Source organism: Chinchilla lanigera, unplaced genomic scaffold (assembly GCF_000276665.1).
Source record: "Chinchilla lanigera isolate Chin_1 unplaced genomic scaffold, ChiLan1.0 scaffold00091, whole genome shotgun sequence".
In the NCBI taxonomy this organism is placed as follows: domain Eukaryota; kingdom Metazoa; phylum Chordata; class Mammalia; order Rodentia; family Chinchillidae; genus Chinchilla; species Chinchilla lanigera.
In genome coordinates, this window is record NW_004955492.1 from 2,980,897 (window position 1) to 2,997,047 (window position 16,151).

At 36.3% G+C, this 16,151-nt stretch overlaps 1 protein-coding gene across 7 annotated transcripts in view; it reads right to left on the reverse strand.

Annotated features, from left to right (window-relative positions):
* Positions 1 to 16,151, reverse strand: part of Ryr2 (ryanodine receptor 2 (cardiac)) — a gene marked incomplete at its 5' end in the record, with an annotated part of 627,916 nt that overhangs the window by 333,300 nt on the left and 278,465 nt on the right. For all 7 annotated transcript variants that reach the window (XM_013504706.1, XM_013504703.1, XM_013504705.1 and 4 more), the window contains 3 exon segments: positions 38 to 137; positions 9,724 to 9,836; positions 12,531 to 12,609. In XM_013504706.1, the coding sequence (XP_013360160.1) occupies positions 38 to 137; positions 9,724 to 9,836; positions 12,531 to 12,609 (292 nt within the window).

The following is a 16,151-nucleotide window of genomic DNA, read 5'->3' on the forward strand; positions in this document are numbered from 1 at the left end:
ACTGAGGCTGAGCCTCTAACTGAAGTGGAGTCATTACCTTGTGCTGCTTCACTTCCTGAGCTGATCGGGGCCACGCTCCAAAGAGTCTGCTGGAAGGCCGCGTCCACGTGCAAACTGCCAGTGCCATAGGACAAGTGCTGCAGCGAGAGGCAAGAGGAGGCACCATTGGCAAATCCCAGTATGTGAGCACGACACGGCACACTTAGAACTTCCTGTAGAGAACTTCGTCTCAAAATAAAAAATAATAGATGGGCTTGGGATATATTTCAGTGTGAAACCCTAGGGTCCATCCGCAGTACCACAGCCTCCACTTTCGCACGCACACAAACTCAAACACTGGTAGTAAAAGATAATAATAGAAGTTCCTGAGGTATATTTTTCAGCTTCATTCTAGAAGTTACTAACTTAAATTAATAATCAGAAAACCCACAAATAACAAATATACTAAATAAATTTGTAAAAAAAGGCTACTTTTATATTAAGATATGTTTATGAACAAAGTGGCATAGGAAGTGGGAAGTTCAAACTGTAAACAAATTTTCTCTATATCACACTGTACTAATCTATGCGCAAAGAAGTAGATGAACACTGTTGAACCAATGTTTTCAGTTTATGGAGTCCTTTAGGGGCTGTTATCTGCAATTTGATATAATAGCCATTAGATGGCAATATTTCCCAATAGCCATGAGAAACTGGAACAGTTTCTTCCAAAACTCAGATATTACAAATTTCAGATTTTCCTTCTTAGAAATAGAAATTTGTTAAAATATAATATTTAATATCTTTGAGACATAATATGGGAGCTTATCAAATGTGAACCAAGAAAAAAGTATAAGTACAGCCAAGTGACACGTTTAAATTACTAATCACAACTTGGCTACCTTTATAATTTGAAAACTACAAAGAAATCACAACCTGCTTTCCTAGAATCTTCCCAATAAAACATCACCAACATCTCTTCAATGTTTTGGAAACACCTTCTCAATGCTAGTGATAGCCTCAGTTTTTAAAGATTTTAATCATATCTGCAAGTTCCTAGGATTCTGACCACCCTAGTAAACTAAAAGCTAGTCACAGCTTGAAGCAGACACCCTTTGTGTAACAAACTGACCTAGGAACCCTCAGGGGCTCCTTTACTTAAGTAGCTTACAAGCTCTCATCAAGAATAGGTCTTTGCTTCTCTGTCTCTTAAAAAAAAAAAAAAAAAAAACCACAAAGAAAGAAAGAAACTCTTGACATTGTGACATACACATAATTGAATCAACAGTAATTTTTCCAAATCAGTAAAAGTCTACCAGGTTAGGTATCTGATAAAATAATCACTTGCTCATATCACTGTCCTTAACTTCTACTAGTTGTCTTCTTTATTGCTATGGTTTGATCTAAAATCTCCCCTGGAAGGCTCTTGTGTTCATACGCAGGAATTTCGAACTAAAATTAGAAATTCAGTTTGATTCAGCGATACCTTTTCTGGGTACCCTCCTAAAAGAGTTAACAACTTCATATTATAATGATACATCCATCCCCATGTTTATAGCAGAGAAATTCATAATAGCTAACATATAGAAGTAGTCTATCCCCCCATCAATAGGTCAATGAAAAAAGGAAATGTATTTGTATACAATGGAGTACTATTCAGCCAAAAAGGAGGATAAATTTGTCATTTGGAGGAAAATAAATGAATCTTCAGACCATAATGCTAAGTGAAATAAATCAACACAAAAACATTTTGAATGGTTTCTTATATAAGAAACTCAAAATATAAATAAAAAGCAAAGTAAAACACAATGATAGTAAACAGTGAGGCAGACTTTGTGGAGATGGGAAGGGGAACATGGCAAAAGGGGCAGGGAGGGAAAAGGGGAAATGATTAAGATATGATATGTGTATTAGCCAATTTCCTAAGATCAATATACTTATTATATACAGCAAATATATACTAATTTCTTTTTAAAAAGATGCAAGGTATTTCAAAGTGATTGAGTTATGGAGTACTAAACTCATTTATTGAAGAGTTTATAGCTGAATGTTTTGGTAGGTGTTGGAGCCTGGTCAGAGGTATGACCTAGAAAGGTATATTCACTGGGGACAGGACCTAGAGGGGTGCATTCTTGTGCTGAGCTCTCCCTCTCTCCTCTCTGGCCCTCCTTCCTGTTCTGCTTCCAAACTGCCACAGATTGAGCAGCTGTCCACTGCCACACCTTTCTCCCATGATATTCGTGCCTGGAAGCCAACCAACCATGAACTAAAACCTCCGAAACCATAAGCCAAAATAAGCCTTTTCTGTTGATATTCTCAGGTTTTTACTCATAGCAATGACAATGTAACAAATACACTTATGTACAACCTCCTCTTCACCTGAGCGTCATAATTCTTATAATCTCAGCTGAGATTCCTCTACAGACTTGATTTCTTTTCTAACATGTCAAAATTCTTTGACAATTAATCATATCCTACCTAATGCCACAAACAAGCAAAATATTTTTTCTTTCACAGCAATTATCATACAATGTAATTATTTGATGTATTTTTTTTTCTTTTTCTTCTATGCTATCTGACACAGTTTCACAGCTGCATCTCTAACCCTACATAGGGTTATTTAGAACAAGTATGTGTAGCAGTGAACCAAACCATTAAAATCAAAATGGTGTAAGTTTTAGAGGTATACCACCTGACTAACATACATAACACTCTGGGATTAATCCCCAGCATTGAAAATAAAGGCATAAGATTTTTAAAAACATTTTAAAGTAATTCCACAAATATTCCTATTTTAATACTTAATGAAAAAAGATCATATGTGTGTATATGATATTGATTTTCATTAAGCCAAAGACAAATAAATAAATAAATAAATAAATAAATAAATAAATAAATAAATAAAATAAAATAAAATAAGAGCTGGGAGTGGTGGTGCACGCCTGTAATCCCAGCACTCGGGAGGCTGAGGCAGAAGGATCACCGTGAGTTCAAGACCAGCCTGGGCTACAAAGTGAGCTCAAGGTCAGCCTGAACTACATAGCAAGACCTTGTCTCAAAAAGACAAAAAATAAATAAATAAACGATTTGTATTAAACCATCTAAAAATAATTTAAAACACTAACATTTTCACTTTGGTTTTGAAACCAAGTGAAAGTGCAGGGTAAGAGAGACTCCATTTTCTGTTTTTAACTCCATATTAAGAGAAGTTATTTAAAGTTCACTTAAGCTATAGTTCACCCCAGTCACCTTGGTTAGTTATCAACTCAGAGCAGAGCAGAGTCATAAACTGGGAACAGAACAAACAGGACAAATTGGGAAGTGGGCTAAAAGTTAAACCTCAATAGTCATTTGGAATGACTGTCTGACCTTCTGGGAGAAGTAAACTTTGTGATAACTGTGTGACATTCTTGTAAGACTCCAAAAATTGAAGTAATGGTTACTATGGAAACCTAAAATGTACTTAAACTGAAGGTGAGACCTAGACCGGGGTAGACATTTTCTCTGGCTCCTGGTTAGAGACTGTCCATCAGCCAGCTTAACAAAGCTTTGTTCGGTTCTGCCTTTTCGGTTTTCTTGTGAGTGCCTTTCTTTTTGAACTCACTTGCCATTTCAAAAGACCGTGCAATATTATAATAATCATTTGTTAATTCATCATTTATTCACTGAATGCACTATGTATAAAACATTGGGCTAAGTATTAATAAAATGCATTCTCTACCCTGAGGGTTCTTGTAAACTTGTAGGGAAGGTACACTAGAGATGCCAAATGCTGTGTGCAGTATATAAAATGTAGAGAACACTTCTTGAGGGAAGCATGGTGGAATTTCCATGGGAGAGGTGGGCTTTCTCATGGGACATGGGCTTCGAAGGAGCACGTGTCATACCATGGCCTGAGCCTTGCATTTTAAAGACGTTGTCTCCAAATAAGCTCATGCATTCATTGGATTTAAATATGAATAATAACAATGCTACTATGTTAAGTGTAAATATTTAAAACATACTAAACTTCTATATATCACTTTACTGATTTTCATTTTTAATAAACTAGAAACTTTGTCACTGGCAGTACACTGGGCCTGCCTAGCCATCTAACAAGGTCTGACAAAAGGAATATATGACAAGAGGAAGGCTACAACGAAAGGGGCAGAAATGTGGGAACATAAAAAACAGCAGCATCTCCCCTCTGCCACTGAGTACATTCTTGTTTGCCTACACACCTGCAGACAAAGGCTGCTCCCACATCATGGACCACGTATTTTTGGCAGTGAGTGCCTACTGCTTTGGAAAAGTAATAAGACAATACAGAAATTGAAATACATTTCTCAAATTATACTCCAGCCTAAAGACAAATCATACATGAAAGAACTACACAAATCTTCAAATTTTAGTTGTTAGAGAAAGCCCTAGTATGTCCTTAAGATCATTTAACCCAAGAAAGATACCTAAGTAATGTCTATTCTTCAAAATAAAATATTCTCTGGGCATAAAAATTCTGGATGCTTCCATTTAACTTTACTACTTAAACAGCAAAGAAATTCAAGTAAGAAGAGCCTCAAGTCAGGCCCATGGTGTTAAATATTCAAGATGCAGTAACAGTCTCAATTGCTCAAACAAAGATGAGTTATCCTTAAAGCAAAAGTAGATGTTGGCAGAGGCTGAAAGCAAAATCTGTCTTAGGCCAAAAAATGTAAACACCATAAAATATATACAATCACACAACAGAATCAAGGATTTGGGCAGCCATCTATTCCCTGGTCTTATCTTTAATCAAATGTTAGTGGTTTTCAGTATTTATAAAGCACATGAATCATCTTGTCAAAATTGTTGGTTCAAATTTAAAAGGAACAGGGTAGAACCCCAAAACTGCTAGTCTAAAACTTTGTTTTATATAAAATATTGTATGATAGAAGCACATTTTCCTAGAAACAAAAGTGACATTATAAATCACCCCCTGGGAATTCTAAACATGAAACCCATAGAATTATAGATACTTTTAGTTTCCTTTGTAAAAATGTGTATTTATTTTATACATTTTAAAATATTTTTATGACATGAGGTCAAAAAGCTTTGTCAGATTGTTAGAGGGGTCCATGACCACAAAATATTTATGAATCTCTAAACCCTTATCTGATACAACTGTCTACTCATTTACTTATCTCTCATTAAATGTCAGGCACTTGGGCTCTGCTGACTAGCATTCTGAATAAATTATCATCTACGGAAAGTAAACAAGTCATATGACCCCTCAGGCTTCAGTGTTTTCTCTTGAAAGAGAAAAACTAAACAAGGGGTGTAGAGATAGATGCTCTTTCTAAATGTAATATTCTATGATTTCATCATCTGAGCTACAGAGAGATTTTTTTAAAAATGGCACAAAGTAAATTAATCAAAATTGAATTAGAGGGCCAAAGGGCATACATAGCTCAGAGGAAGAGCACATACTTAGCATGCGTGATGGTCTGGCTTCAGTCCTCACCACCATCCCTCCAAAATCAAATCTGTTGGTATAATAAAGCACTTAGCCATACTTATGATTACTATCTTTTATCATTGTTTTTATGCAAATTGAGGCAATGCAACAATACATTCTGCAATTGAAGCTTTTTTATGTACCAAAGTTCCACGGTAGGAGAAATGTAGCATAAATTTTACGGTCTCTATTAATAGCTTTTTTTCTGTAGATTAAAGATTCTGCTTTTCTCATTTATTTTTAATCAGCTGTTTGTCTGGAAATACTTTTAGGGATTATAAAAACATTTTCTGTCTATAGGTGACCTGATCAATAGGAAATCACCACTGCAATATAAGCAGCCTCGAAATTTTTATGCAGATGGGATGATTGTCCATCTAGTACGTGTAAAAACTGTTGTGCATGCCTTATCAGGTAGCAATGCCCACTTTCCCTGCTTTCTGTACTTCAAGTTGGACATTTCTTTTATATGTAAGCTGCTTTCTTAAAGCTCTCTCTAAAAGAAGACAAATATTTCAACAGGAGGAAAAAAAAAGCCTGCTTTCCTTTTAGATATTCTTGAAAAAAAGATTAAGATATTCCTTCATATTAGACATAAAACAGGAAAAACTGGAAATACATTATTTGGGTGAGTAGTGTACAACTGTTTTTTGAGATCAAATTCTTATTCCTTAAAAATCCTGTCTTAAATGTCCAACTTATAAAAGCAGACACGCTGCCTTCTGTCATCAGGCACCTTCACAGAGCACGTGGTGAAAAAAATCAATTCTTAAATCAGTTCTAATCAATTTAGCATTCCAAGGTTCCATAATGCTAGTATTTAAAATGTACAATTGCATAGTTTAACCGGAGTTTAGCCATCACTGACAGTGAAAGAAAAGTAGCACATCAGCTAACTGCTGTCAGTCACTCGTGAGTTGTAGCCAATGAATGGAGATGTTTATTTTAACTAATTTGTTTGAGAACAAAAAAATAACTGTTTTGAAACCACATCAGCATTTTCTCAGCATATAAACCTTATTTTCACATAATATATATTCATTTAATATCTCCTGTAATATTGCCTCTCTGTTTCCCAACTTTGTTTTCTTTTGGTTAAATATATGCAGTTACTTTAACCATTCCCATAGGCACAAATCTCCCAGGAAACTCATGCAAAAGCGACAAGCCTTGCTGGGATTGAAGTATAATCCTAACACTCGTGTAAGTTAAATTCTCTATTTTCTGCATCCTGTAGATGAAGAAATAGGGTCAACAAGTTACACATTTGCCTCAGCCTTGGTAGTGATAAATGAAGATATATGGATGTGATTTATCTGTAGTTACCTGGGGTTCGGTGTACAGATTGTTCTAGCTGCCTCCATTTCAAAGTCGTTTCACTACCTCACTTCTTGCCCTTTTTTTCCTATGTCTTTATCACTGAGTCTACCATAAAAGTCCATGGAACTCCAGACCCTACTAATCAATCACAGCAGAAACCTGTGATGATCTTGAGCCATTCATCACCTAGAAGGACTTCCTTCAGCAGCCCTCATCTGTACCCCAACACGTTTATTGCCTCATGATATTCTCACACATTTACATATGTGTTTGGTTTGTGCTATGGCTTGGATCTTAATTATCTCACAAAGGCTTACGTGTTGAAGGCTTGGTTCCCTGCTGATGGCACTTAGGAGGTGGGGGAGTGGGGGCCTGGTTGGAAGGAATTTAAGTCATTGGGTGTGTGCCCGGAAAGGGACATTAAGACCACAATCCCTTCCTCTCTCTACTTCCTGGCCATGAGGCAGAGAGCAGCCTTGTTCTCTCGTGTACTCCCTGCCATGATGTTCTACCTCAACACAGTCCCAAAATCATGGGGCCAAGTGATCACGGCCTGAAATCTCCGAGACCACGAGCTAAAATAAACCTTTCTGCCTTTGGAATTCTTATCTTAGGTATTTTTTTCAGAGTGACAGAAATCTGACGAACATGGTTTGTTTCCTCCAATAATTCCTTGAGGTCAAAAATTATGCATACTGTATCCTTGATCTTTCCTGTTGTTCCTGTTACTGTATATGCTGGTTTCCAGGATCCGTGAACAGTAAAAACACTGTCTTCATTACCAAATAAAGTGAAGTTTTAGCAAAAGAGGCTCCTCTTTTATAGATCTATCTAGAAGGTTATGAAGAATAGAGAACTTTACTAGGCAAAATGTAACTTGTAAATTGTGATTCTTTTTAGCTAGTAAGACGTTTACCTCCAAAGTCTATAGGAAGTAAGCCTCATGTTATTATTGCCATTATTTGTACAGTGCTTCATAATTTAAAGCATATTCAAATTCATGATCTCACTGCTTGCTCACAGTACTTGGCATCACATATCATCATTAGCATCAGCCCCACTTTACAAATGAGCACCGAAGTTGAGGGAGTTATGTGACTTGCTCAGGTGGTCAGCTGTAGAACTGATATTAGAAGTTCCAGTCTCTGTGAGGCTCCAATTCTCTACTACTTCATTCTATAACAATATAATCCTGTCCAATAAACTTTGCTAAATAGTAAAAAGTACAAGTTGTACAAAATCAAAATATGCGTAAAGTTTATATATTGAAAAGTTTACGTAAGTTATTTCTACTCAATTTGCTCCTAACAACAACCACAATTTAAAAATGTACATCTGATCAAAATAATTAACTTCTAAACCAGCACAGACACATAGCAAGGGATTAATAAATGCTTATTGAATAAACTGCACACCTGGTTATCCTAGAAATCTGCATGGTGACTGATTCCACCTACATCAGTTGGGAGACAGTAGAGAAATGCTTCAGGCCTCCCTACAGCTATGCAACAGTCAGCATGCCATTGAATTTAATAGTTCCTGTCAGTTACATGAGGCACTCTTAGGGCACTTCCCTGTCTTTATCATTGCCTCTTTCCACAAAGTGAGTGAAACAAAGCTATTCTTCCCAGAAATGTTTGAAAGCTGAAGCTAAAAGTGTTGGTAAATCAAAACTGACTTAAAACATCCCCAACCCTCTGTATTTCCACGTTTATAGAGAAAAGAGGCATCAACTGCTTACATAATCCTCATCAGTCACACACGCGATTGACTGGTAACACAGGAACATGCTTTGCCTCTGATTTGTGTTTCAATCACCACCCACATAAACATCACATCTGGAGGGCTTATGTGGATGTTCATGCAAAGCTTACACATCTTATATTACGTTTAATTGCCTTCTCAATCTTAAAATAAAAGTAATATATTATACTAGCATCCTTCATGCTTCCACAGATTTCAATCTTCTATGGCCTTCTTTATAGGATTCTTATTTAATAAAACCATAACTTACTAGATAAGTTAAATATTTAACTGGCCTCACCACCAAAATTTAAAATACACTGAATGAGTAAACACACTTCTTTCATCACTTTCCCATTTCCAGTATACTCTTAGAAATAATGCAATGTCAGTGATAGACAAACTTTTTCTTTGCATCTATTTCTCCCTAACACAGTGTTTCTCACATGCATGAAAGCACTTGTATAAATATCTGTTATGGTTTGTGTCTGAATGCCCCCCTCCACAGCCTCATGCAGTCATGGGGTGGGCTTCTAGAGGTTTTAGGATTGATTATGGATGTGCGTGCTATCTGCCCTGGGGCAGATAGATTGCACACAATGTAAGGGAGGGAAAGAGGCTGCTCACCACTGCTCCTCTTTTTTGCTCTTGTTGCCTTTGCTGTCCCCCTCAAACCCCACATGAACTGTTGCCCTCTGCCATGTGCCACTCTGCCTTGGAGCCAGCCAAGTATGGCCTGAAACCTCCACAAACTGTGAGCTAAATAAACCTTTCCTTCCTTAATTTTGGATGCTGGGTATTTTGTCCTGGCAATGAGAGGAAAAGTAACCAAGACAGTATCAAAATAGGTAATCACATCATTAACACAACCTTTATGTTGAGCACAAAATAAAGACCATGAAATTTGGAATTCCTGATTAGACTGCATTTACATTCTATTAATTACAGAATCTATCAACAAGTACTATCAATATCATAAACACACAGGTCAAGGTCAGGAGAGAAGCCTGCCTCAACAGAGCTAGTAAGTGACATTTGTACATTTATTCTCCTACATGAGGAGTTATTTACAGTACACCAAATAAAGATGCAGGTTTATTTATAAGCAATTTCCCTAGATAATTTGCAGCGTAAACTCTAAAGAGGTAATTGCAATGAACTGTCATTTATCATAGCACCATGCCCATGCCCCAGCTTCCCACACTTACCAAGTACCTTTCAGAGGACACGCTAACTAAGATGAGGTCATCTCCAACCCGTACTTTTTCTCCTTCGGATCGCTGCTTAGAGGCTGGATGTATAGTCCACCAGCAAGCCTCGCCTGCAGAATGATGGAAGCATGAAACAGAGACTCGCCTTGCAACTTAAATCTCATTTTCTTTACCACTCACAGGACTTCTACCAATGTGAAATTTCATGTAAATTAACCTCTTAGACCACAAAAATGAAAAGTCCTTAGCCTAGGATAAGACATACTGAAATGCAAGGTTTCTTCTCATAGAAACAGGGTACAACATTTTGGTATCTGATCCCCTAAGAAGTGCTTTGAAAGGATACCAATCATCCTGCACTGATTTCCTTCTGGATGCAATCGTGTGTCATTACTCTCTTCACAATGCTCTCTGTAAAAATACCTGCTTCACTGACACTTGGTTTTCAAAATGACTTGGAGTTTTGTGATGTGATAATTACATCCAAGGATTTTTTAAAATCTCAGTACTTTTTTGGGATGCTAATTCGAAAAGGATGCAAAGTTGCTGTCATCTAAAATATCACCATCCTGTCCTTTTTTTTTTTTTTTTTTTGTCTAGTTCTGTTATTTTGAACTATGGTAGTTTACATTCATCTAAGAGCAAATGTAAAAAATTCTTAATATGATATAAAACAAGCTGGTCATATATTAAATTAAATAATTTCTTCTACAAGACAAGCATAAACATAAACCACATATCCATTCACTATTCATCAGTCCTGTTATGTAAGCAGATGCACACAATTCTGCAATCTGTTCCCAATTGCTTTTAAAATCTAAATTTAAGATCTACCAAACAATGGCAAAAATGTTCTACTAATATCTGTTATCTAGTAATTACCCTTCTCTTCCCTTATCCAGTTTTACTATTTTTCTCCAACACAATTCTTTTTCTTGACTAATTCTGCAATGTCAGAGTGTAAGTTTCAGAACAGCAGGGACGCTACAAGTTTTATTCACTGGGGTTTTCCCAGTGCTATAAGCATATTAGAGGCACTCAATAAAAATTAATTTTGCATGAATAAATACATGAATCATCCGGTAATATTTCTTCAGCATTCCTACAGTCAATATGTAATCTGTGGTTTGTGCTGCGTTTCTTACACAAATCAATCTTATTTGCCCATCACCAGATGGAATTCCTTATCTTCATTCGCCCAATCCACACTGCTAGACCTATAAGTGCTTTTCATGCATTCACCCAAATATTTACAGTGTATCCTCCATTTGCCAGTTATTGCCTTAGTAGCTGAAGAAAGCATTTTTCATTTATTTTTAAGAGGCATAAAAATATAAAAATTCTACATATCAATGGGGTAGCATCTGATGTACTGACACATGCACACAATATACAATGTTCAAATCACATTAAAGATTTTTATCTCCTCAAATATTTATCACCTGTTCGCTTAAGTGAAAAGACTTAGATTTTTTTCTTCACTTTATTGAGATAAACATCATAATTGCTATAGTCAGGCTGGGGATGTAGCTCAGCGGCAGAGTGCCTGCTTGGCAAGAGCAAGGTCCTGAGTTCAATTCAAGGTACCAAAAAAAAAAAAAAAAAAGAAGGAAAGAAATCATAATTGCTATAGTCACCCTCTGTACTACAGAATACCAGATTGCCTTTATCTTGTTGGTGGGGGAGGATCAAACCCCAGGCTATAACCCTGCTATCAAGTACAGTACCAGCCAGTCACTTCATTAAAACCCCACATAAGCAGAAAATATTTTTGAAAGGGTCAAGGTGTGGGGGAATGGCTTAATTTCCCCTTAAAAGAAGAACATAATAAAGTCTGGATTATTTCCTTCCATCCTTTTTTCTACTTGGTATATTCTTTAATTACAAAAGTCATATGTGCCTACTGTAAAAATAAATTGTCAGAGGTAGATAAACTGCTCAGAGAATAGAGAACAAGAACACAGAAAAGAAAGCTTATGCTTTCCTGTTTTGATTGTCCAGAAGCAGCTTTGTTTCAATATACACATTTTTTTCACTTCAGAAGTATGGGAACACATGTCTGTTTAGACATATATGCAGCACACTACCCATGGGCAGAGAAATGAAGGAGATTTTCAGGTTTTACCTCTTTGTTTGAATACTGAGATTGTGAATGTCACATATTCATGTTAAAAATATTTTTAAGATGAAAGATGAGAAATGCGGTAATACTTCACAAGCTAATCATAAGAATATGTTTCACACCTAGTAAATCAAATAAATTCTGGTTTTGTTCTCCAAAATTACCACAAGAACAGCCCTTGAAGACTAGTTTGAATATCCAAGTAACAACACGGGAATAACAAGTAAGAAAAAATATATATGAGGTACAGTCAAAGAAGAAGGTAAATGTTTAGTATTTCCAAAATTTATTACAGTAAAAAAGCACACTAACACTGACTCTCCCTCCACATGCACCCCCTTGCTTCAAACACATCCCTTCATTCTTGCCACTTTTTGTAGGAGTTCTGGATTTTATCTTTCAACAGTTGTGCTGTTGTGGCTACTGACATGTTCTGAATTGCCTGAAAATGTTTACCTTTCAGGGTCATTTTGACAGTGAAGTAAAGCCAGAAGTTCTACACTGCCAGATCCAGGGAATAAAGTGAATGGGGACATAGCATAATCTTCCTTCTTTTAAATTTCTCTACCCATAAACATATGTGTCTAATGCATCCTTAATTATGTATCATAACATCTGTCCTCCATGAAGTCCCAGCCAGGCTCCCTCTGAAAACAGCTTTACCATGGCACAAGGCTCTCACCTGTGGTATCCTCTTGCAAACCCACATCAAAAGCCAGTTTATCAGTTGAAGACCGGGAGGTGGACAGACAGCAGAGATACTGAAAATATAGAATCAGTAGTTGTCACTAAACGCTGATAGTCATAGCCAAATCTTACTCTGACAAGCAATTTGACATCTGTCTATCTCTGCTGATTAGTCTTTTTCTAACAATCTGGATGCTTCTGCACAAAGCCAAGACTTTTAAATTCCTGTGCAGAATGGCACTTACATAGCATGCATTAGAAATGACAGTTGAAAGGAAATATGGTCTTTTTTCCCTCTCATAAAAGACTAAGAAAATGTGCTCTGTCAGTACAAGGAAACAAGTAACTGGGGATGTGTTTGTACATCTCTCACTTCATGTGATATTCATGACCATCAGACAAAGCTCAATGTGATCTGACAGTCAGAAATCTCTCCCAAACAGAAATTTGAAATCTCTTCCCTTTCATCTTCTAGTTTTGTTTTCATTGAAAAATCTTTAACTCTTTGAAATCCATCCTGTATTGACTTTGGTGTGAACAATCAAGGTCTCACGATGTGTATACATGTATGCACTTTCTCCAGGGTAATCAAACACTCACTGTATCATTATCTACTTTGTCTTCCCACCCTTAAATTTTCATATATATGTATCTATATAAATATATTGAGAATGGGTCTTGCCATGCAGTTCAGGTAGGCTTTCAACTACGTAGCCCAAGCTGACCTCAAACTCTCAGCAATCCTCCTGCCTTAGCCTCCCAAATGCTGGGATTATAAGCATGGGTCACCACCCCCAGCTCCTAACTGTGCATTCTTGGACATAAAGTTTAGGACCGTTTATTAGGCTAACTTCCCTTCTCCTACTTCAACTTCAAACACCTTGTTAAGTGTTGTAAGAATGAGGACACAAAAAGGAATCTGGTATGAGCTTAAAATACACTGCCATCTGCCTGAGCAAGTGTACTGCGAGTAAGCATAGCGGCCTGTGAAGAGTACCCAGAGACAATCCTGGAGCCGGAGCAAGCCTAGGCCCCTCCAGTTTAGTGCAATTAAACAATTAATGCAAAGCCTACAGAATTTCTATGAGGAAACAGGGCCCATCCAGCTAAATGCACATCCAGGAATGTGAGAGGGCAAGGGCTGAGCTGATGGGAAACAGATATGCTAATAAGGCAGCAGGAAGTTAGTGCCTGGAGGTATGAAATCAAACTGACCTAGAGACTGATTCAGCCTCTTGACTACAAAGTACTGGCTCCCAAAGATACAAAAACAAAGAGAATTCAAGGAGCCCCAATCTGTTTTTAGCCAGTGCAGAATTTGAATCTGACCTTCAGACAGGCAGCCCAAGGGGCGTACAGACTTAAGATCTCAACTGTTTTAAACATTGGTCTTTGGAAAAAATCAACCTTATAACACTCAAACTTTTCAGGCAAAAACATAAGGTAAGCACTATTCAAATCATCTGTAATATTTCTCAATAATAATAGAATGGGCATTATCACCACTCAAATACGTTCTTCTAATTTTCACACCAAAACTGAAGTAGTTATTATAGTTATTCTATTAAATGTTAATTAAGTTCCACAAAGGCAAGAACTTGCTCTTATTCAGTACTATATTCAGTACCTATGACAGTGCCTAGCACACAGTAGATGCTAAATAATATTTATAGAATGGATGAAATTTTCTAGTAAAATTACAGGCTTACAGAGATTGAGTAAGGTATTCCAGTAGTCTGCATGTCCTAAGTAGTCTAAAAGGAATTTTCAGCCTGAGTTTTGAATGCTATAAAAAAGGAATTCTTTCCATGAAATGGTAATGTATGATTTTTCTATACCAAGAAATAGTTTTTTTATATTTGCCTTCTATCTAGCCACTACATTACTGTATTTTATTTTATTATTGTATTTACATATTAACAAAGACTTTCAGACCAATGTTAGACAGACACAGCAGATAAAACATATTCTTATTTTTCATTATTTGTTGATTTTAGGTAACTTTATCATGAATGGCTTGATAAGTATGGTGTTGGCTATTGATATCTTGATAATATTCTTTATGACTGAGTAAATAATTAACATTTCATTTTCATTAGTAATGCACACTGAATTTATTGAAGACTTTTCAGCACTTGTTAGGATAACATTTTTTCTTGATTTTATACATATGTTCTAGCACATCAACAAAAATGATATTAAATGTCTATATTTTTCAGATACTTTTGCTTCTGATTTCCATGAACCTGACATTTAAAAATCAAATTATTATACCAATATCCATGATTGAGATTAACAGTTTGTGTGCGCTTGATCTTGGTGTTGAGAGTATGTTTACATCTTCATACAATGTTATGGTTTGTGACTAGATATCCCCCAAAGCCTCATGTGGTCATGGGTGGGGCTTTTCAAAAATGGGTGTATGTGGAGTATGTCATGCTGGGATCAAGGGTAAGTGATTACTAATTTAGTCTACTGATTGGTTTGGCATTGTGCTGGGCAGGATAAGGCAACCCCACCCTGGGTGTGAGTGCTATCCGCCCTAAGGGTGGGTAGCCTGGATGAGATAAGGAACACAGGGAGGGTGTCTGGTTTCTTGTCACTTGTTGCTTGCTGTTTGGATGTTTTTGCTGCCTTCCAGCTGCCGTGAACTGTTTCTCCTGTATGATGCCCCTTTGCCTTGGAGCCCGCCGTAGGGACCGAAGCCTCTATAAACTGAAAGCCAAAAAATCCTTTCCTCCTTTAACTTTGGGTTTTGGATATTTTGTCTCAGCAACAAGAAAAGTAACTAAAATATACAAGATGGAAACTATCTTTGTTATAAAGAAATGATTAATTTCATTACACTTCTAGATATCTGACTACTGCATAGCCACTAAAAATTATACTGATGAACAATTTAAATAACATGAAAATGCTCATGTGTTTAAAATCATGTTATGAATTTGGTTATACACTAAGATCTAAATTAGGTAAAAAAAATTTAGAAGAGAAATGCTTTTAAAAATCTCCAACAATTTTCTCATATTAGTATACTCTCATATTAGTATAATAAGTAGTTTTATCAAAAAAGAAGTAGTTTTATCATATTAGTATAATCTCATAAGAATTTTCTAATAGTTTTCTCAAATTAGTAGAATTCGTATTAGTGTAATAATAAAAAATAATTTTTCTTCTTTAATTTCCAAATATTATAGAATATGTATTCCTCTTACAATTTAAAATGCTTTTAAATTACTAGAATGCAACTTTTATATATTTTATGTATTACACATATATATAATGTCAAAATAAAGCCTTTATAAATTATATTAAAACATATATGTTACTTTCTTAACATATAGAAAATTGAGAATGAGAAAACTGTGCCTGAGGGAAGGCCAATAGATAACTGAGTAAAAGAAACTGATGTGAGAAAAGGAAAGAAAGCAGTTAGTCAGAAAGAAAAATAAGTGGTTAAAATCGACACCGGAGGGCAGAAGTAATATTTCTATGGTGTCTCTCAGAAAATATCTTAATCCGGGGGCTGGGGATTTAGCTCAGCGGCAAAAGCGCCTGCCTGGCAAGCGCAAGGTCGTGAGTTCGGTTCCCGGTACCGGAGAAAAACCAAAAAAAA